The 21,587-nt window shown below is 37.6% G+C and overlaps 1 protein-coding gene across 1 annotated transcript; it reads right to left on the minus strand.

The window, feature by feature from the left end:
- Positions 1-10,206: 10,206 nt before the first annotated feature.
- On the minus strand, positions 10,207-11,199 carry LOC129237943 (serine protease SP24D-like). Its single transcript, XM_054872944.1, has 2 exons — positions 10,921-11,199; positions 10,207-10,857 (listed from the first exon to the last, which is right to left on the minus strand). The coding sequence occupies exons 1-2, from the start codon at positions 11,157-11,159 to the stop codon at positions 10,320-10,322; spliced, it is 777 nt and encodes a 258-aa protein (XP_054728919.1). The 5' UTR covers positions 11,160-11,199; the 3' UTR covers positions 10,207-10,319.
- Positions 11,200-21,587: the final 10,388 nt, after the last annotated feature.

A 21,587-nucleotide genomic window follows, 5' to 3' on the forward strand; every position in this document is an offset into this window, starting at 1 on the left:
GCCAAATTAACTGTCTCGGATAATAAAATCCAGCCTAACGTTGACAACCTTTGTCTATCTTATTAGGACTAAAATAAGATTGTGAAGAAAGAAGGCGTCTTATGCTCCAAATAGGAGTTAAGATTTTGGTTTTGTGAAAATGTCTAATTTTGTGCCGAATATTCGTTATTTGTGTGAAGTGTTGATTTTCCTGATTTTCAAAAAAAAAAAAACGGCGGCTGAAGCGCATGAGAGCTACAAAAAGTTTATGGGGATGCTGATTTAAGTGAAACAACGTGCCGAGATTGGTTCCGTCGCTTCAAAGACGGTGATTTTAATGTTGTTGACCTTCCGCGTGAAGGAATACCTAAAACCTTCGAATACGCTGAATTGGAGGCATTGTTCAATGAGGAGCCGTGATCCGTGTCAAACACAAGAAGAGCTTGCTTTGCTATTAGGAGTTACCCGCCTATCAATTTCCAAGCGATTGCATGCTTTGGGAATGATTAAGAAATACTGAACTTGAGTTCCTTATGAGTTAAAGCCAAGGGGCGTTGAACGTCGCTTTTCCGCCTGGCGTTTTTTCATCGCATCGTGACAGGTGATGAAAAATGGACCCATTACAGCAATCTAAGGAAAAGAAAGTCATGGGGACTGCCCGGTCATGCTTCTCCGTCATCCCCTCGGCCGAATATTCACGCTGCGAAGGTTATGCTATGTATTTGGTGGGATCAAGTTGGTGTTATTTATTTTGAACTGTTAAAACCAAGCGAAACCATCACTGGGAATCAGTATCGACTTCAATTGATGCGATTGAGCCGAGCACTGCGCGAGGAGCGGCCGCAATACGCGAAGAGGCATGAAAAAGTGATTCTACAGCATGACAACGCTCAGCCTCACGCTGCCATACCCGTTGAAACCTACCTAGAAACACTGAAATTGGAAATCCTAACCCACCCGCCATATTCTCCAGATATTGCGCTGCCCCAATATCACCTGTTCCGATCGATGGCACATGGTCTAGCTGACCAGCAGTTCCATTTATATGAAGACATCAAAAAATTGCTTGATCCGTGGATAGCCTCAAAAGATGGTGAGTTTTACCGCGACGGTATACGAGATCTACCAGAAAGTAGTAGCCAGCGATGGGCAATACTTTCAATGATTCACTTGTAACCATTTTTTCAGAATAAAGTTGTATTTGCATAAAAAAAAAAACAGCGAGAACTTAGTTGCACACCTAATATATATATATATAGGTCCAAACTATGGTATACTGAGCTCAGAAATATCATTTAAATTGATCAGAGATCAATGGGGCTACATAAAGTTTGTAAAAGTATAGCGTTTTTATCGAGACAAACTCTTTTTTCTTACCGCCTATAGCAGGAAATTAAAAAAATTCTGAATGAGTGCCTTCGAAATCGCATACGTGTGTATGTATGTGTGTATATGTATCTATAGTCAGTTTTTAGGCGTCAGCACGTGTTGCAGTATATTTTGCTGAGAAGTTATACATTCATAAGCTATATAACATACGGAATTTTGGGCGCACTGAAATGCGGCGTGCTGATGCGGCTGTGACAAATATGTATGTGTGTGCGAGTTCATGCACAAACACATGGCTAAATAGATGAATATGCGATGTGCTTGCAACACGTAAATGCTGGATAATATATAGAAAACATTTGTACGTGGCAACGAAAAATTGTTCACATCAATTTGCAACCAAAAAAACAATCTCGAAACTAAACATTCTTTATGGCAGGTGCAGCTTAGCGAGGTGAGGCTGTGGCGCCAAAATGCTTATGCAGTGTAATGGTTTCAGCTCTATACCTGCGCGTGTATGTGTGCGTGAGTATGCTTGGTGTGCTTTAAAATGATGGCCATAAAAAATGTGCGCAACGCCACTTTTAATTTGAAATTTTAAGCAGCAATAAAAGGATGCACTTTTGCGGTGGTAGAAATAAACAGGAAAATAAATGGACAGCAAATGGCAGGGAGCATATGGACTCGCAGCAATTTTAGAAACACGCTTCGAGTGTCTTTATATATATAAATGTGTGTGTTGGCAGCTATTTATATTTGCGCACCATTACTTTCCTATTGCTTTTTTTTGTTTTTTGTTTTTCCTAGAATTGCCCAACTATTTAGAAAATTTTCCAATTTTGGCAAATGACGCAGATTATTTTTGTATTTTCTGGCTGCCACAAAGCCGCCAGAGCCAGATGTCGCAGTTAAGAGGCAAGCGCATAGCAAACGCTTTGCTTTCAAAGAAGTGAGAAGCACAAAAAGAGAATAACAGAAGTGAATTTTTTGCCAACTTTTGGCCCCATTTTGACGCGCTCCTTTCATTGCTATCGTTGCCTGAAAAATTTATTACACAATAATTACTTTTAATTTTCGACTGTTGACACACACGCTCACACGAATTGCAACGGGCCAGAGCTCACAGTCCCAGGTTTAAAGCTATGTGGCTGTGAAGGGAAATACCTTCATACACTCAACCATCCACGCGCGCATCGGTGTCACACAAGTTTCTGTTTTTTTTGCTCTTATTTCGTTTTTTTTTTTTTGGTTTTTTTGCCTTGCCTTGCCTTCGGTCGTGTTATGGCCACATATTTTGCTTCACCCAGGTTAAAGCACTTTTGCAGTTTGCTTTCGTATTACGCGTACAGTGAGCATTTTAGTGCTTTTGCGTGCACTCTGGCATACATTGTACATTCGTGGAACCGTGTATGCTGACTTTTAAAGAGACATAACTCAAAACCGTCTTAAGTCTTAATGTGATAGGGGCAGTCAAAATTTTCAAAAACTTGGATTTTGTTTATGCATTTTCTTACTTATTTTATCTTAAAAATATTGTGTGAAAATTTGAAGTGAATCCGACAAATACTTTTCGAGTTATTCAGCAATTAACAAAGGGCGTTCGGGTGCTCCGGATGTCGATAGCAAAACTTTAAATGCGTTTTCCCCAAAACTCTGTTTTTCGAACTGTTGATCACTGTAACTTTCAACCCGCTTGGTAGATTTCAATAAAATTTATACTGCCTTTGAAAAACAAAATTTCAAAAATTTCGATTTTTTTAAACAGTCGGTTTTTTTCTCGAAAATCTGAAAAATATTTCCTGAGGCCGCCATATTGTTAATTTTGAAACAAACTTCAATCAGGAACAAGTTTATCTATTAATAAAACTAGTTTCTCTTTTCCGATTGATTTTAGATGGATCTCCAAGGGCTTTTGATGATCATCGCAAGGGACTTCTGGAGAAACGGGAACGAGAAACACAAACAGCGATAACTTTTACAATTATTAATTTTTCTTTTTTGAAATTTTGCTAAAGTGAAGTCGAAACTTGATGTATTAATGCCTTGTTTTTATTTTTGTAAAATAAAGCAACTGACTAGCAAAAAAATTATAGAAAATCATCATTTTCTCGGACCTCTGACTACCTCTAAACCCTTAAATAAAACATACCGAATGGTAAGATTATTATTTCTTTAGCATACTTTCAATGAACTTAACCACCACCGATTTACATACCATAAATCTCTTAGAAGAGGACGTCTAAAACAGAGAAAGGATGCTACTCATGTAGGAAAAACTCCTAGGAGTTACATCTTCTTTGTTCTGGAGGTTATTGCCTCTTACCTGCTGGAAGAATTTAGGATTAGGTATTTGTGTTTCCAGATATTTGTGATCCGATCTGATTCGTTTTCAGCACTTATGCAGTTATGTAAGATTCGATATTTTTATAGAAAATGTACCGCTCGGTAGCAATTTTTTTCTAATAGCGGTCGCCCCTCGGCAGGCAATGGCAAACCTCCCAATTTATTTCTTCCGTGAAAAGCTTCTCATGAAAAATATTTCACGTTCAGTGTCTGCCTGAAACTGTAGGCCCCTCCATTTGTGGAACAACATTAAGACGCACGCCACAAATAGGAGGAGGAGCTCGGAGAAGTGTACGCGTCAATTATTTATTTATTTGATTTAGATGGCCTGGGTAATCACATGTGTCGGAAAACCTTACTGATGCTTCGATTTGGCGCATATTTCGAATTTATACAATTTATAAGAAAAATCTCACATATCACTATAGCCCGTACAGGTCACTGGAAGGTAAAGGATCATGCAGTCAAACTTAAACTTCCTTTCAATCCAATCTGCAGAAGCTGTCAGGTGGAGGCGGTGAAAGACAGTCCTTTCAACGATTTATGCGAATGTTCAGATCAAGCTAAAGCAAGACTTTGCTCTTTTGGGAAGCCTTTCCTACAGCAAATAATAAAATCTCAGATATAGAGATAAAAAGTTTGCTACTATACTTGGTTCTCACGAAATGGGTCTGACTCAATAATGAAAAAGAAAAAAAAAACAACAACAAGTCATCATACGAGAACATTGGTAGTAAAATGGCGCTAGTCGCAAATTAGGATTATTTTAGTAGAATTACCCAACCACTTCAACAATAACAGCCAGAAAAAACAGAAAATTATGCCCATCTGAGTGTGCTGGAACCGATATATATATTTATAGTTATACGGAGTGGCACAAGGAAGTTACCCAATTTCGTTTTTGAGTACCGTTTTTACCGAATAAAGAGAAAAAAAAATTTCAATGAAGGAAATCTTTATTTTGACCTTTATGCGCTCTACTGCTTTGAGTTTTTTTAATCTATTTCTTTATTACAATCTGTTTTCTAAACATTAAGCAATATTTTACCTTAAGCTATTTTAAGAAGTTAGGGGTAGTCAGAGGCCCGAAAAAATGATGATTTTCAATAATTTTTTTTGCTGGTCAATTGCCTTATTTTACAAATATTTTTAAGATATTATACTTTAAGAAAATGCAAAAAACATCCAATCCTGACTACCCCTAACCGCTTAAAAGAAAAAACAATTATGGAATACACTTAGTGGTGCAACCATTTACTAATTTTATGATAAATAATTATGTAGACTAATTTAGGTCTGCTGTAGACTTTCGCTTGCGTCTGGTGAAGGTTATTAGATTTGCAATTATTTCTATGAGTGCGATTCGAGTCTTTTGTTGTGGTATTTTTTGTTATTTCTTCAATTATTGTGGGCATTTGTGATATAATAAAGGGTGTCTGAAATTAATCGAAGAGGTTTTGACTCGAACCTTTGAGGTATTCGATATTTGACAAGGTTGAAGTGCCCCAAAGTTGAATGCCATATGTCCATACCGGTTTCAAAATAGGTGAATAAAGTGAGTACTTACTTTCGAGAGAAATGTAAGAATTTTGATGTAGTAACTAATATGGGTTTGTCAGTTTTTTCATAGAGCCTTGCGTTTGGTGAAAATATCTGTTTGACTATATTATTGAGCTAAACGGGTGGGTAAGTTGTTCGAAGCGGCCTCGGTAGTCTAGCGTAAGTGCTCTAGCCTGCTATCCCCACGTAAAGCACGGCCCTCGCACTGTTCCAACTTTATATACTTTCCCTGCTTCTAAAAAAATCCTCCAATTCCTTTCCTCAACCCCAAAAATTGGGCTGGTAGCGGCAGGCTAATCACCTACTCTGTCAGAAATCAAAACAGATTAACGAAATCAGACTGAGTTTAGTCGAGGCCCTATGCTCCCTAGAGGAGTGAACAAGGAAAAAAAAAGTTTTTCGATTTAGTGTAAAAGTGACCTGGGATAATTTTGTCCCGTTGGGCTGCATGCGTCGCTCTTTCAACCAGTGAGTTATTTTATTAAGTCTTTTCTGGAGTTTTTGGGAGGCCACGTGGGGTCGGATTCGAAAGTGAGTACGGCAATGTTATCCGCGAACGTTCCAACTGTTGTTCCTACAGGAGCTGGTAGAGCGTAAATCTGTAGAAAATATAGGATGCGCCCAATATACTGCCTTAGGCTACACCAACTGAAGTTTCACATAGTTCAGACTGTTCTTCGCTTTTTTTGACAAATAAATATCAACTTTCGACTGCTTTGGTTTACGAAGGATGTCATTTACAAAAATAATAAATCTTCCAATAGAGTGATTAATTTGGCGCCACCTTGTAAAGAAGTTCTGTTTCTGAAAATTTTTAAATTTAAACTTTTTTTTAATTGTTGATATTTCAATATATGTTCCCACTTTCTATTATAAAGCGTTTTTAATAATTTTGAATTAAAAAATTAGTAGCAACACCGTTTAAAAAAATTTTCTATAAATCATTATTTTATTTAGTAATATCCACACTCTATTAACTAAAAATTTGTACTTATTATTTATTTTTTATCATTCTCGACTTAAGAGTTAGGTGGCAACCCCATGCACAAATAATTGAAGTTTTGCTCATTCTTGTGTATAAATTTTGTTTGACGCTCATCCTGCAACCTCTAATTAAGTTTTGTTATTACATTAAAAATTTTTCTTCGAAATTAGATGGCAACACCTTTTAAAAATTTTGTTGGATTACAACTGTCTTTGTCCTGATATATGTACATATACATACATACATGTATACAGTTCTATTACAATTAATATTTTTTGGTAAAAAATTTTCGAATTTTCAAAATGTAGATGGCAACACCACTTAAAAATTTGGTTTATTAAAGCTTGTTCAAACACCTTTCTTCTGATATATGTACCTGTATACAAGTACATCTTAATAAATATTCAGCTGAAATGTGTGATAAATTACATGGTAAACAAATTACTAGGCTTGAAGACAATCCACATCAAGGACGTCCACATACAGCAACAACAAAATATTGGAAAATCGTCGAGTGACTGATAGAGATTTGATAGAACCCTAAGCATCGAATTGGCTACTGTAAGCAATATTTTGGCTGCCGTATTCGCTAATAATGGAACAAAAACACAGTCGAAGGTCTCACTATGAATGAGACTTGGATATATAACCATGATTCTAAATCAAAAGAAGAGGCTGAAGAGTGGTGTGAACTTGGTTCTTCGACTCCGAAACAGACTATGAGGGCAAGAGGGTGTTATCATCGGTTTTTTGGGATGCTTTGCTTTGTGGATTACTTCCAAACTGGTAAATCAATAAATTCTGATTATTATTGTAACCTTTTACAAGGTGAAGTCTAAAATAAACAAGACTGGCATCATGAAAGTGTTTTTGATAGCGCCATCTTTTTTAATGAGTAAGTGCGTTGGAAGTTACATCCAACTGTTTTGAATAAATAAACTCGAACTTATCAGAAAAAAGCTCCTGTCGTTTCTATTTTAGCTCAGTCTTGTTTATTTTGGATTCTGAAGAAAAAAATCGTGAAAAAATACTCAGTTTGCAAGACACCGAGTTCCAAGAGAATTTTGACAATAGCTAAAATCCATGAATTAAAGTTCGAGTTGTTGAAGCATCATTCGTATTCACCGGATTTGGCTCCTAGCGACTTCCATCTGTTTCCAGACCTAAAAAAATGCATGCGTGGAAAGTGTTTTTCTTCAAATGATGGGGTCATAACAGCTATGGAAGCCATGGATTTTGCAGCCCTTCCAGATTCTCACTTCAAGGATGGAGTTCATAAATTGGAACCTCGTTGAAATAAGTGTATTGATGTTCAGGGAGACTATACTGAATAATAAAATGTAACTCAAACCATAAAATTATGTTTTCCTTATCGAAGCGCAAAACTAATTGGACATCCTATTACCCTTCCTTATTCATCACTGAATCTATTCATTTATACAATATGTCTTCTCATCTTTCTGCATTAATACCCTTTGTCATTTTACGAAATATTTTTGATTTTGAGTTGTGCCACTTTAGCGGTTCTCGTCCAGTACAAATGTAAACATATTAACACCAACCCAAGCCGCACAGGTATCCCTTTAGGAAGCTACACCTTTTAGCTTAACTTTTATTTGCATGCTTTTTTGTGCCTAAGAAATGTTGCACAATGTTTACACGAGTAAACGTGAAAAAATCGTGATTTTGAGGTAAAATTACATTTTGCAACAACAAATAAGTAGCTAGAAAGTGGAGCACCACGGATTGGGTCGCGAAATTACTTATCACAATCGCCGCTAATTATATCACTGTGAAAACAAAAAAGTTTAATGCAATGTAAACTCACCACCGCACCTCCCTATCTTCTTTTGCCAGTATACCACGTTGTCATAATCACTTAAGTGAAGGAAGCTGCTAATCAGCTTATGTTGACGAGCTTGCAGTGGCAAATTTTCACAAGGACTGTGCGACATCATACAAATAAAATTAAGGGGGGAGCCTGCTTTAGAGGCTTCAAAAAATCGATTTTTTTTTGCATAAATGTCTTCCCAAACTATCCAAGAATGTGTCCTCAGATTTCAGAAGCAAATTAAAAATATTTTCGAAGCTACAGAAGAAATTGCAAGCAAGCATCGAGCAGGTATACCAGCGGCCGGATCACCCGAAATGCGATTTCTCGGTTTTTGTTTTTACGATTTTTCCTAATTGGCGGGAGGGATAGGGAAAAGTTAAACGTCCTATCGAAACGAGATAAACGAGATAACATTGATTGTATTCGGAACTAAATTACCTTTTAGTTGAACCTAAAAAACCTTAAGAAAGTTATTATTAACACACTTTTTTAAACAATCTAAAGCGAATTTGTTTTTCCAAAAAATAAATTTTTTTTTTAATTAGCGAAAAATTGCTGAATTTCTCACTTTTTGTTTAATTTTTCTTTCTTCTATACTATACTAAAATAAAGATTTTTTTTGGGTTTTTGGTTTGAGATGAAAATTGCGACCTGCACCTTGCAGAGAAGGAGAGCTAACTATCGATGGTAACTACTAAAATTTTGTTAACAATCGGCAGTTTGACCTCTTTGTGCAGGCGGTAAAGAGGGTCGTCTTGGACTTAGTGGGGAAAGTTGTAGATTCTTCGCAGTGAAGATACGAAAAAGGCAGATGAGGTTCTCGTTTACTTTGGCGCACAGAATATCAATGTCTTTTCCCGACGCCATTAACGAGCTGTCATCGGCGAAGGTGACCTCCCTTTACTCCCTTTGGTGACTGGGGGAGCTTTGATAAAAGCAAGGATGAAAGAGCACCACCCTGTGGAGCACCTTCCTTTATCTTCTTGCGCTTTAGATTTCTTCCCTGAATTCAATTAAATTTACCAGAATATCGACACACTTGAGATGGAATGAGGCCAGAAGTGATTTCGTCAAATCAAACGAAAGTCTGCAGGTAATACAGGATGGGCCATATAGCGTTTGCTTTTTGAACCACCTTTTTTTTGAGAATGGTAACACAAATGACATGTCAAATGTGTTCATAATTTACTTAAAGGTTTGACATTTACGAAATGAGATGCTATAGGCTTGAACAATATTGGGAAATATTAAAAACCTATTTCTAAAGGGGTGAGTCTTCTTTTTCTTTTCTGATTTTCACATCGGTGGATGCGTCAATAAGCAAAATTGTCGGATTTGGGGCTCAGAAAATCGACACGTTACTGTCGAGAAGCAAATACATCCACAACGAGTCACTGTTTGGTGCGGTTTTTGCTTTGGCGGCAACATCGGGCCATTTTTTTCGAAAATGAGCGAAGAGCCGCGGTAAATGGCGAGCTTTACCGTGACATGCTCAACGAGTTGTTTCCAAAAATTGAAGAAGATAACATAGACGACATTTGGTTTCAACAAGACGGTGCAACTTTTCACACTGCCAAAGTTACACTCGAACTTTTGGCTACCGTTTTTGAATTCCGATATCACTTGGCCGTCTCGGAGCTGTGATTTAAGCCCGTTGGACTATTTTTTGTGGGGAGCCGTTAAAGACAAATGCTATGCGAACCCTCCAGAGACGATTGATGCTTTAAAACACGAAATCGAAGTTGCCATTCATGAAATTGGAGCCCAAGCAATCGAAAATGTGCTTAATGATTGGGTTGATCGAATGGCCTACTGTAAAGCCGCCACGACTGGTCATTGAACAATATTATTTTTCATTCATAAATGACAATGTTCAATCTGCAAAATAAAAAATCAAAATTTGAAAAAATATTGATTAGTTTTTCTTTTATAGCCGATTCAACAAATTTTACATGGCGCAGCCTATACATGAAGCGACTTCACATGATACTAGCTACGTCTCAGCGTTCCCACTCAATGCATCTCATTCAGTGTTGCTCTTCTTTTGAGTTTACCCCATCGAAACGGCACGTTTACTGTGTCTACCAATTGATGATTTCTATGATAATATTTAGTAGAGTAACGAACAGAATTTAAAAGACTGATACAACAGCAATAACAAGGCAATAAAACCACATTTTATGTTCAATTGCAATGAGAATATATATAAGTAGGCATATTTTATTTCTGTACATTTTATAAAATTGAAAAAAAAAAACAAATACACCCTTCAGCATTTCCAAGCACCGCTTACGGATTACAAATCTGAGCTTGAGTCAACCAACTGTTGAAATGCGATACATTTGCGAAGCCATTTGGTTTATTAGTAGAATAACAATCGTTTATATGAAAACTCGCAACGCCAATCAGTATGCCCCTGTAAACAGCCGGTCCACCGTCATCGCCTTCGCAAATACCGTTTCCAATGATCTTACTAAGACATAAAATTGCAGTCGTGTTGTAACCGATATTTTTAGCACAATTTTCTGGACTTAAAGTTTTCATATATTTATTGTACATTAGTTGTGATGTGATTTCACCGCCTTCCTTTGTACGTCCCCAACCGGAAATCGTAACTGGCGCATCGACGGGTGCATCAACAGCAGCAAGTGGTATCGGTTGTATGACATCGTTGAACTGGAGTGAATCGTTGAGTTTAAGTAAGGCAATGTCATTGTCGTAAGCAGTAAATTCAGGATGTGGAATCACTTGCACCACATCCTTAATTACACTGTCTGCAGTACGATTTGTGGTACCGGCTAGAATTGTGAGGAATGATGGCGGAATACTGGAACAAAATTCAGTTGAAAGAAAGTTGCATACTATTTTTATATAGTCAGCTCTATTTTACCTGTAAACGCAGTGTGCGGCAGTTACAACAAAGGTTTGAGAAATTATTGAGCCACCACAACTATGCTGTCCTCCGACACGTACCGATACCTGATATGGGAATTGACCCCTGGCTGCTTCTCGACCGTTCAATATACGTGGTTTAATGGCTGTGGGCTCTAAGTCACCATCCGCTTGTATGGCTTTAGAAACCAGAAAAACGAGGATCAGAAGCTTTGCGAAGTAAGCAAGAAATTCCATATTTGGTTAGATAGTCACTCAAAATACTTTGACTGTTCACTGCCAGCGCCTACTGAGTTTATATACAATTTGAAAAGATTTGTAACTTGTCTGAAGAACGTCTAGCGATGCGGTACGTAAGTAAAAACTCATTAAGAAGTGATTATGTATAATTGTTTGAGTACAAAGCGCTTATCTCCATACACAAATGGGTATGCAAATTTCACCGGTTATCAAGGTTTTGAGACATAAGAGGAAAAGTGTGCATTAATTTCAGACTCAACGCGGACATAGGGTTATCTTAATGGCTTAATGTTTTCAGCAGGAGTCTATGTGCTATATTTTGATAAACAAAAATTTACCTTTGTTCGAAAATTATACGGAATTTTTTAAAAATTGAAAATGGTTTGATACTACGCGATGGTAAATTTAGCGTTTGAAGTTTAAGCACTCATTTTCTTTTCGTTTTGAAGACGAAAATATAATAGATAGACAGATTGATCATAAAAAAAAAAACAATAATAAAAACATAGTAATAATGAAAAAAATAGCCTTTCGTTTGCATAAATATACAATTTCAATAATCGTCTATCGCTCAACATAAATAAGTACTCCCAAATTACCTTTTACAAGCGTACCACAATTACTGACTCTTCTTATCACATTTCGAGAACACCCCTGCCACGTGTAAGTGAAATTAAAGACTTGCGTGTAATATATAAAATTTCATTTGGCCATCATATTATTCGTGCCATGCTGCTAGAATTGAATGAATCCAGAAAGTATTTTTACATTTCGCATTGCGAAATTTACCTTTTCCCGATCCTATCCCTACACATGAAGCGTGATGCTTATTGATCAACTTAAAATCATTGCAAAGCAGTAGAATAATCCTATCTTTATCTTTCATTTTCGACTTAATCCGTGGGGCTGTTGACTGTCCGAAGCTTCATGAGAGGATTTTCTTTAATATTCCGCCCAAAGCTCTGCGTAGGTCGAAGTTCTTCTATGTTGTTCTTTCAAAATCCCTTTATGCTCAGAATGCTCCTATTTCCAGTACCTTAATTGAGTTTAATAAAATCTCTAAATTTGTTCAGATAGATTTTTCATTTTCAAAAGATCACCTAATAAAATCTTTGAATATTTATTATAAATAGTTCAATTGTCTTTCTTTTTTTTTATTGCCTATTAACCTTAAAACATGTCCAGTTAGCCTATAAGAATCTATTAGAGTCATTGGCTTAATAAATAAATAAATAAATAATAAAATAAATAAATAAATACATTTGGTAAAGTATACGAATAATTCCCCTGGCGTTTACACGTACCCTGATTCCACCTGGTACATATTTTAATCTTATAAGGTCGCAAAAATATTCTGATAAGTTGGATTTCTGGAAAAATATTTAACTGAAATAATTTGCCATGTTTAAAAAAACTAAAAAAAGAAAAAAATAAAAAATAAAAAATAAAAATAAAAATAAAAACAAAATGAATATTGGGATGTTCGGAAAGTAATTTCGTTTTGCCCCGACAGAGGATTTAATTGTATTTTTTCACAGCTATCTTCACAAGTTTTGACAGCTGATATAGCAAGGTTTGTGTATGTATAAGTTCTATTGATTTTACGTAGTAGTTTTTGGTAGGTGCCCTTTTAAATATGGAGTGCAATAAGCAGCATTTTCGTCATACTTTACTTTTTTACTACAGAAATGGTAAAAATGCTGTTCAAGCACGAAAGAAATTGACCGATCGAGTATCGAGAAGATGTGTTGACAATACGCCGGTGCCAGAACTGGTTTGCAAAATTTCCATCCGTTAATTTTGATGTCGAAGATGCACCACGTTCTGCAAGGCCGGTTGAAGCTGATAAAGAGGCGATAAAGGCATTCGTGGATGTAAACCGACGAAAAACAACACATAAGATCGGTGAAAGGAAAAATTTATCGAACTCAACTGTTTATGACCACCTGAAAGGCCTGGGCTTAAGATCGTCTTTAATTTTCACTACAAAAAAAAAAACGAAATTACTTTTTGAACAACAAATAAATAAATAAAAATAATAATGCACCTTTAGCTTCAAGTTGAATAAAGCGTCTTTGATCATCTTATGGGCGAAAATTGTTCTGCAGCCGACGATGGTTTGGATTGCAAGGAAACCGACCATCTCAAAAACAAAACAAAAAGTGAAATAAGTTTTGTAGAAGATCAATAATGCATCCTATTCGAAGACAAATTAATCTTCATCTACTGAAATCTGGCGCGAAGATATTTGATATTTTCGCGGTTGGGCTTTCTCTCATACTTAGACTCCAATAAGTTTTGTAGAAGATCAATAATGCATCCTATTCGAAGATAAATTAATCGTCTTCTACTGAAATCTGGCGCGAAGATATTTGATATTTTCGCGGTTGGACTTTCTCTCATACTTAGACTCCAAATTTAAAGTTTTGGTTGATCCTTTTTAGAAACTGGTGGTAAATACGTATTTGTCCTAAATGGCTGTAGTAGGACATTACAATCCCTTTTGCTGGTTCCATAACTTGGATAACGATTGTGTCAGCCTTAGTTGGCCGATAGTCATCACCATGTAAGGAGAGCCTCATTTATGTGAGCAGACAAAATTAGTGCGGACTACTGAATCACTGAACTAACTATTTCGGGGGAGCTGCTTTCAGCAACAGCTCCAAACTCTTGCATAGATAAGTCGAATAGGCGTCAGTAAAGCTCATCTACTTCCTATACGAGTAGCATTAGCGCTGTGATTGAGGCAACGGTCCTTGAGAATGCTTGGAAAGAAAGCTTCCAATCGCAGCAATTAGGTATAGTTGACGCCATACAATTGCAACAAATTTAATATTTTAAGGTTTTTCTTAAAACTTATGTAGACAAGTCAATATATTTTACCATTAAATATCAGTTTAAACAATAGTACTTGAAGCATTATTTGTGAAAATTGAAGTGGAGGGTACTTGCTTACTCACAAATACATTTATGTACTTTGCACTGGCCAATTCCCTACTAAATTTCATCATTGTAGTGCATAAATATTCACAAAGCCATTGGATGTCCATAAAGCAACACCCATGAAAGGCTGACGAAAAATATCGCCAACGAGTCCCTAAAGGATTTCACCAACTATAGTGATTTATGAGCAATGAGGAGAATCTACATACGTTTTTGTTTTGCCAGACTTTTGCCAAATGAAAGTAAAGTAAAGAAGAGCCAATAATACATAAATACATATAAGAGTGGAAGCTAGTGAAAATAGAATGTAAGCCAAATAAACTTTTTGGCCATAAAATGACCAGAGAGCAGAAAATATGCAAAAGCACGAATTTCTCCTAAAAATGAAATGAAAAACAAAGAAAAAAAGCAAGGCAAAAATCATGAAATCTCAAATAAAAATAAAAGCAGACAACCCTCAAAGTGAAAGTAGCTCAAAAGCAATGCAGCAAAAAATTAAAATAAAATAATAATTTTTTTTGCATCTCCTTGAACAACAATATATGTGAATTCATTTACTGGAAAGTCATACCGATCGTTTTTAGGTTATGTGAGTGCGTAAAAATATATATAAATATAATAAAAAATATATATAACTATACACTCGTTGATGTGCTGTACTTTATGCTATGATAGCTGCACTTTGTAGCCTTAAACAGAGAGCGAATTTTTCGTTGAACTGAATATTGAGAAATGGCTAATTTTGGATTTTCAGAAGCCGGCCACGGCCACAATGAGGGTCATATCCAATAATTATGGAACAAATGAATCTGAGTTTTTTGTGCACAAAAAGCACTCAAATGTACTTATACTCGTATATTCTGCAGTGAAAATCCAAAATACTCAGCAAACAACTTACTTCTTGAATTGGTATTTGGAGGTGGAATTCATACTAGTTCGAGAGTGACTAGAATTGTACCAGTTACAAAATGACAAATTAAGGCTGTATGTAAGTGAAATAGTGTGTCAAATATCGTCGCTTGCAAGTTTTTTCTAGGCAGAAATTTCGAAATGGTAAATGAAAACGTAAAATGGATTCGGCAATAATTAAAAAAAAAAAAAAATCTTAGATTAAGTACTAGTAGAATTAAATTCAAGAAATTTCTTTTCTTGATTAATTTTAGATGCACCAGAACAAAAGTAGACCAACAGAACATAGAGAGATCACCGCAAATCACTTTTTGTGAGAGGGAGTCCAACTATTAGTTTTTTGAATTTCTTAATGTTGAGTTAAGTCAAATACGATAATTCTGTATTATTAACTTTATAAAATACAGTAAATTACTCTCGGAATTTTTTTTTTCAAAAATACTTATTTTCCGAGGTTTATGACTACCCTTAAGCTCACACATTCCTATAAACTGGAAGGGAAATGTAGATAAGTAACTGAAATGGTTGAATTACTAGACTGGCATTACCCAAGTAGTACTAAGGCCCCGTTGTTATAAAGGGTGGTTAAATTCGAAGGGACGGTGTTGTTTCTGCATTTTATTAAACATTTTTCAATTTCAGACTAATTCAATTTGAACCATGGAAAAATACACTATCGAGCAACGCGTTAAAGTTATTCAGGCTTATTATGAAAACGGGCGTTAAAATCAAAATGCATATTGCGCACTTCTTCTTCAGTGATGAGACACATTTTCACCTCAGTGGATTCGTCAATAAGCAGAATTGCCGCATTTGGGCGAATGATAATCCAAGAGTGATTACCGGAAAACCAATGCACCCACAAAGAGTGACTGTTTGGTGCCTTTTATGTGCCGGCGGCATCATTGGGCCGTATTTTTTCCAAAATGAGACCGGTCAGGCAGTTACTGTGAATAGTGTTCGCTATCGTGAGATGATAACGAACTTTTTATGGCCCGAATTGGAAGAGATGGATGTGGACGATCTGTGGTTTCAATAAGACGGTGCCACTTGTCACACAGCCAACGAAACAATGGCTCTTTTGCGCGAAAAATTTGATGGCCGAATAATCTCACGTCGCGGCGATGTCAATTGGCCGCCAAGATCATGTGATTTGACATCGTTGGACTTCTTTCTTTGGGGTTATTTGAAAGAAAAGGTGTACGTCGATAAGCCAGCATAGAACCTCAATTATACCTCAGCGTCATCGAAAATTTGGACCATCGGATGGAGGTGTGCCGCCGAGGCCGCGACGGCCATTTGGCCGATATTTTGTTCCATACGTAATTGAGCCATACCAATATTATCATAATGAAGAGAAATTACAATTGTATTTTATTCAAAATCAACACCAACTCGTGAAACTTAACCACCCTTTACTATTTTGAGACCTCCAACGGACATACATCTTCAGCCAGCCAGATCTGCAATGGACAAAATTGATAAGATTTGAGCTGGATCCCTTCCCCAGACTGTCAATGAATGGAGCACCCATTGACTTTAATCGTCTAATTGCCAAACTCGGACATTTAAAGAGAAAGTTCGCAATAGTTTCCTTCTCTGAAAGGTGCTCACAGCTTCTGCAATGCGGATTAAATGGTAAATCTAGCTTTTCCGCGTGTGTGCCGATCATCCAATGATGAAGTTTAGAATGGCGCGGAGTTCCCAGGACTATCTGGATCCTACACGAAGAAATGGAGCTCTTATCTGATCTGTGCTTTTCTGAGAACTAAGTTGTGTAATACCCCTTCAATAATGCTCAGGGTTATGCCGATGAACATAGAGGCATGAACTTCGGTACAAATTTTACTCTCGTTCCAATCCTGTCTACTTTCAAAGATAGCCCTGGCACGACCTTCAAACTCCAGTTTGCGGATCCAGAGAACTGTATGAAATTGCGAGAAATACGCTGGTAGGTGCCTTAAAATAAAGGGTGTTTTTTTAGAGGTTAGGTTTTCAAGTTGGCACTACTTTTTTCGTAGATGGTCTTTTTGACAGCTGTCACTTGATTTATGCTCAGTTTGGTTTGCCATTTCATAATGAATAGACTTACACCTGAACAACGTTTGCAAATCGTGCAAATTTATTACGAAAATAATGGTTCGGTTCGCGCGACGCATCGAAGAAAATTTTGTTCAGCGATGAAGCTCACTTTTGGTTAAATGGGTATGTCAATAAGCAAAATTGTCGCATTTGGAGGGAACATAATCCACAAGCCATTGCTGAGACGCCGTTACATCCTCAAAAAGTCACTGTTTGGTGCGCTCTATGGGCAGAGGGAATCATTGGTCCATATTTCTTTAAAAATGAAGCCGGCCATAATGTTACAGTCAATGGAGAGCGCTATAGAGCCATGATTAATGACTTTTTCGTGCCTGAATTGGACGATGTTGATGTGGACGACCTTTGGTTCCAACAAGACGGCGCTACATGCCATACAGCCAACGCAACAATCGATTTATTGAAGGAAACTTTTGGTGAGCGCATTATCTCGCGCCGTGGACCTGTGGCGTGGCCTCCAAGATCGTGCGATATAACACCGCTGGACTATTTCTTGTGGGGCTGTGTGAAGTCGCTTGTCTACGCAGATAAGCCCGAGACGATTGACGTCTTGGAAGAGAATATTCGGCGCGTTATTGCTGACATACGGCCCCAATTGCTGCAAAAAGTGGTCGAAATTTAGGCCTCTCGCCTGGAATTTATTCGAGCCAGCCGCGGCGGCCACTTGCCCGAAATCATTTTTAAAACATAATGGCAAACCCTTATCTTTATAATAAAGCTAAATTCTTGGCCATAACATTAAATTATATACGTTTTATTTCATCTTGAAAACCTAACCTCTAAAAAAACACCCTTTACTACCATCTGCCTTGAGAGATTGCCTCCAGAGGCCTACCGCCTTTAACCTGATTGCACTTGGAGGTGAAAGAATTCGTTGTTCTTTTTTCCAGCAATAACTTCCAAGCCCATGTGACTCATTCAGATTGAATTTTCTTTCTTTAAAAACTGACCCGAAAATTATTACGTTAATTTGCTCTTCATCGGTTAGTTTGCGTTAAATGGTCACCTGCTAGCCAAGTAAACTTCAGAGCGCCCATCCGTGGAGTTTTCGTATTTGCCATCACTGATATTGAAGAGGGTTTGAATACTTTCTTTCCTTTGATCTATTAGGAAAAGAAATATATAGAAGTCCTTGAGTCCGACGGTATATCTTCCATATACAAAGTTAGGAATGTGTTTTTAGAAATCTAAGCGACCTTCGGTTCTGCTTTTATCAAATTATATTTGTCCCTCCACACGAATAAGTATTACACATACAGCTTTGTGTATTCTATCGGAATAAAATCGGCATTGAAAAATATCTCCCATGATGAATCAGCCAATGAAAAATATCTGTGCAGCTGCAGCTCAACCAGCTCGGACAACAATGACAAGTGTGACGTCATCGTGCGGTGCACTTAGTTTGCATTTTGGGGAAGAATTAAAAAATGCACATACACATACAATATAACTGTGACACATATACACGCCTTGCATGTGACTAGTACTTAGACGAAAAGTGAGTTTTTGCCCTCACCAGCATTTTGCTCTATCTTTGGCGGCGCTGTAAGCAAAATATATAATGTAATTTCAAAGCGACAGCCTAGCAGTCTCAAGTACAAACGAAAGCTGCTTTTAGGCGTGTATTTGGGTGTATGCGTATGTATGTGAATGAGTGCTACCCAAAATGAACAACATGGGGTTTGATAAAAAAGAAGCAGCTAGCAAAGTGACAAGCCACCTCGGCTGTGCGAGTAGCAAATTGCAGTGAAGTGAAGTGGCGGAACGCAGTGGTGCTGGGTGGCGCGAGGCGAGACGAGGAGAGTTGGCTGTTGAAAAATTCGATGCTGGCAAAATGCCAAGCGCTACAAGGGTAATGCGAAAAGTTGCGCTTACAGCCTCTTTTACGACTATTGCTATTGCTATAGCCGTTGTTGTTGTTGCCATTGCTACGCTTTTACTGCTGTAAGAATATATTGTAACGATTGCTTTGTGTGAGATTTTGTTGCCTTAGCTGCTTGCTAGGTTAGTTGTCGCAGTTGCAATGCAGTTACAACCGACTTTCTTTTGCAGATTTTCGTAATTTTACTTTGTTTGTTTTCTACTCTTCTTCTTATTTTCCTTTTATTTCGTCTTATTTCATCGTTTTTGGAAGTTTAAATGCTCTCAATGCCTATGGCAAATATCCGCAAATGCCTGCATCGGGCAAGTGTAAACGTTCGCTCGCTACTGTCGCAGTATTTTGTATCTTTATGTACGTGTGTATGAATGTGTGCAAAAGAAAATCGCACGATAGCATCACTTGGCGCTTACTTGCCCCACTCAAAGATGTTGATCTGCGTACACAAGAGCATACACAAATATATAAGGCGATGCAGTGGCATAACGCCAAAGACCCGGTAGGCACAGCATGGGGCCGGCAAAGTATATGCGTTTATGTGTTTAGCACAGGTTATGATGACAGTGAAAACACTCTTTGTAGATAGAACTAGTTACCCTTTCGATAGAATTGTTTTCTTTAAGCGAGATCCCTTAGAACCGTCTACTTATTCTTAATTCTCACCTTTACAGTTCAGCGCATCCTAATTGAGTGAATTTGAGGACCAGAAGCGCGAACTGTACGTTCAAGATGCGATCTCTACTTTGGGCAGAAGGCAGCAGAAAATTTCTTGAACCACATTCGCCGCTCCGCAAGCAATAATAAATCCCCGAATGTTGTTCTGCTTTTAAAAAGTTTCTAAACTCCCAACTACTCGGGCGGGGTGTAAAATGCACCCCATTATTTAAAATTATTGCCATTTATTTTTTCCCAAATATGTCTAGGTAGCACCTGATCCAACAGCTAAAATGGCAGAACACTTGACATTTGTTTGGGGTGTCTAAAGCGGAAGTGCGTGCGGGGCGATTTAAAAGGCAACTTGCTTAGAAGAAATCTACAGTTTTCTGCCGCCTTCAAGCGGTTGACTGGTTTTTGAGGGGAGCTTCTTTTTCATGGATGAAATACAGGCGCAATTTGACATTGCCCGCCAAAGGGCGACCGCTATTCTATCATATCTTTCATGTTCACAACTTACTTCGTACTGGAGACTAACCGAATGGTTGGAAGGGTAAGCGAGTATCGCAGTAGCGCCGTTTTGGTACCATTATAAGACAAACAACGGGCAGATATCTACAGCAAATCAGAGCTGCTGATGTAACGGAAGAGGTTGATGGGATTTACTGTGACTTTACCAGTGACTTTAATCATCTGGCTGCTAGGCCCGGACATTTACAGAGAATATGTCCAATAGTCTCCATCTCTGAAAGAACCCACCGTTTTACAATCATCATTTTGGTATTACAGACCTGCTGTAATGTCCAGGGTGGACCAGTGCCTCCTATACAGTACGTCTCCATTCTTCGACAGCCCGCTTTCCCTCTATGTTGTAAGACTCTCATCTTACATATGTCGGCTTCTACGTCTTGCAACCATCGTTGCCTTGGCCGGCCTCTTTTTCTTGCTCCTTCAGGATTTGCTGCAAAAACTTATTTGGTCGCTCTTTCGCTGTTCAATGTTAGGACGAGTTCATACATCGTAATCTTTGCGCCTTCATAAACCGCGTTACATGTCGTCGCGCGATTAAATCACTGAGCTCATGGTTATACCGTATCTGGTATGTACCATCTTCTAATCGTATAGGGCCGAATAGTTTTCTGAGATTTTTTCTTTCAAATGGCATCAGTAAATTTACGTCATTAACTTAAAGGGCCCAGGTTTCACAGCCCCGGTTCTACAATGGGGAAGCCAATGATATTCACGCGCAAATCCACTTGCCACCCTTCGGTCTTTCCTCCGAATTGAAACCCAAAGAATAACACCAGTGATCCATGCACAGTGGCCCTTATGAAGGTTGCGGAAGTTAATTTTGCCCTTCATCGGTTTTATTCGAAAAGTCATGAAATACAGCCTCTGATTAAATCAATCCGCTTCAAACTATCAAAAGTTGATTGCTTTAGAATTTTGCACTGCTTGATGTAAAAAAACGCAATAACTTAAGAGCGAGAGTTTAAACGTTTGCGGAAGATGTTTGCACAGTATTAAGTACCGTAAGCGACGAAATTCTGAGCTGTATAAGCTTTCAGAGGGTATAAATAGGTCTCCGTTTAACGAAGTCTTATTTTCCGCGGTTCCATTCTTTTGCTTCGTAAGCGCGAAAATCTATATATTGATTGAAATGATAGCGCGGCTAAATATCGAGAATTAATACAAAAACTAGGTCAGTTGGTATCAGACGACTAAATTAGTAAGCAAATAGTGCACACCGCTTAAAAAAGCATCATGGAATAGAAAGCTGGTACTAATACGTAAGAAAGACAACACATTATACATATATTACTTACTCACCATTTTCGCTCTGACATAATGGGCTTTAAGCAGAAAATTACCCTTAAGCTACCCTTCACAACTTCGAACCCAAGCTCAATTTTGTACATATAAAAATATTATAGCTCAAA

This window comes from Anastrepha obliqua, chromosome 2, assembly GCF_027943255.1.
Source record: "Anastrepha obliqua isolate idAnaObli1 chromosome 2, idAnaObli1_1.0, whole genome shotgun sequence".
Classification (NCBI taxonomy): Eukaryota; Metazoa; Arthropoda; class Insecta; order Diptera; family Tephritidae; genus Anastrepha; species Anastrepha obliqua.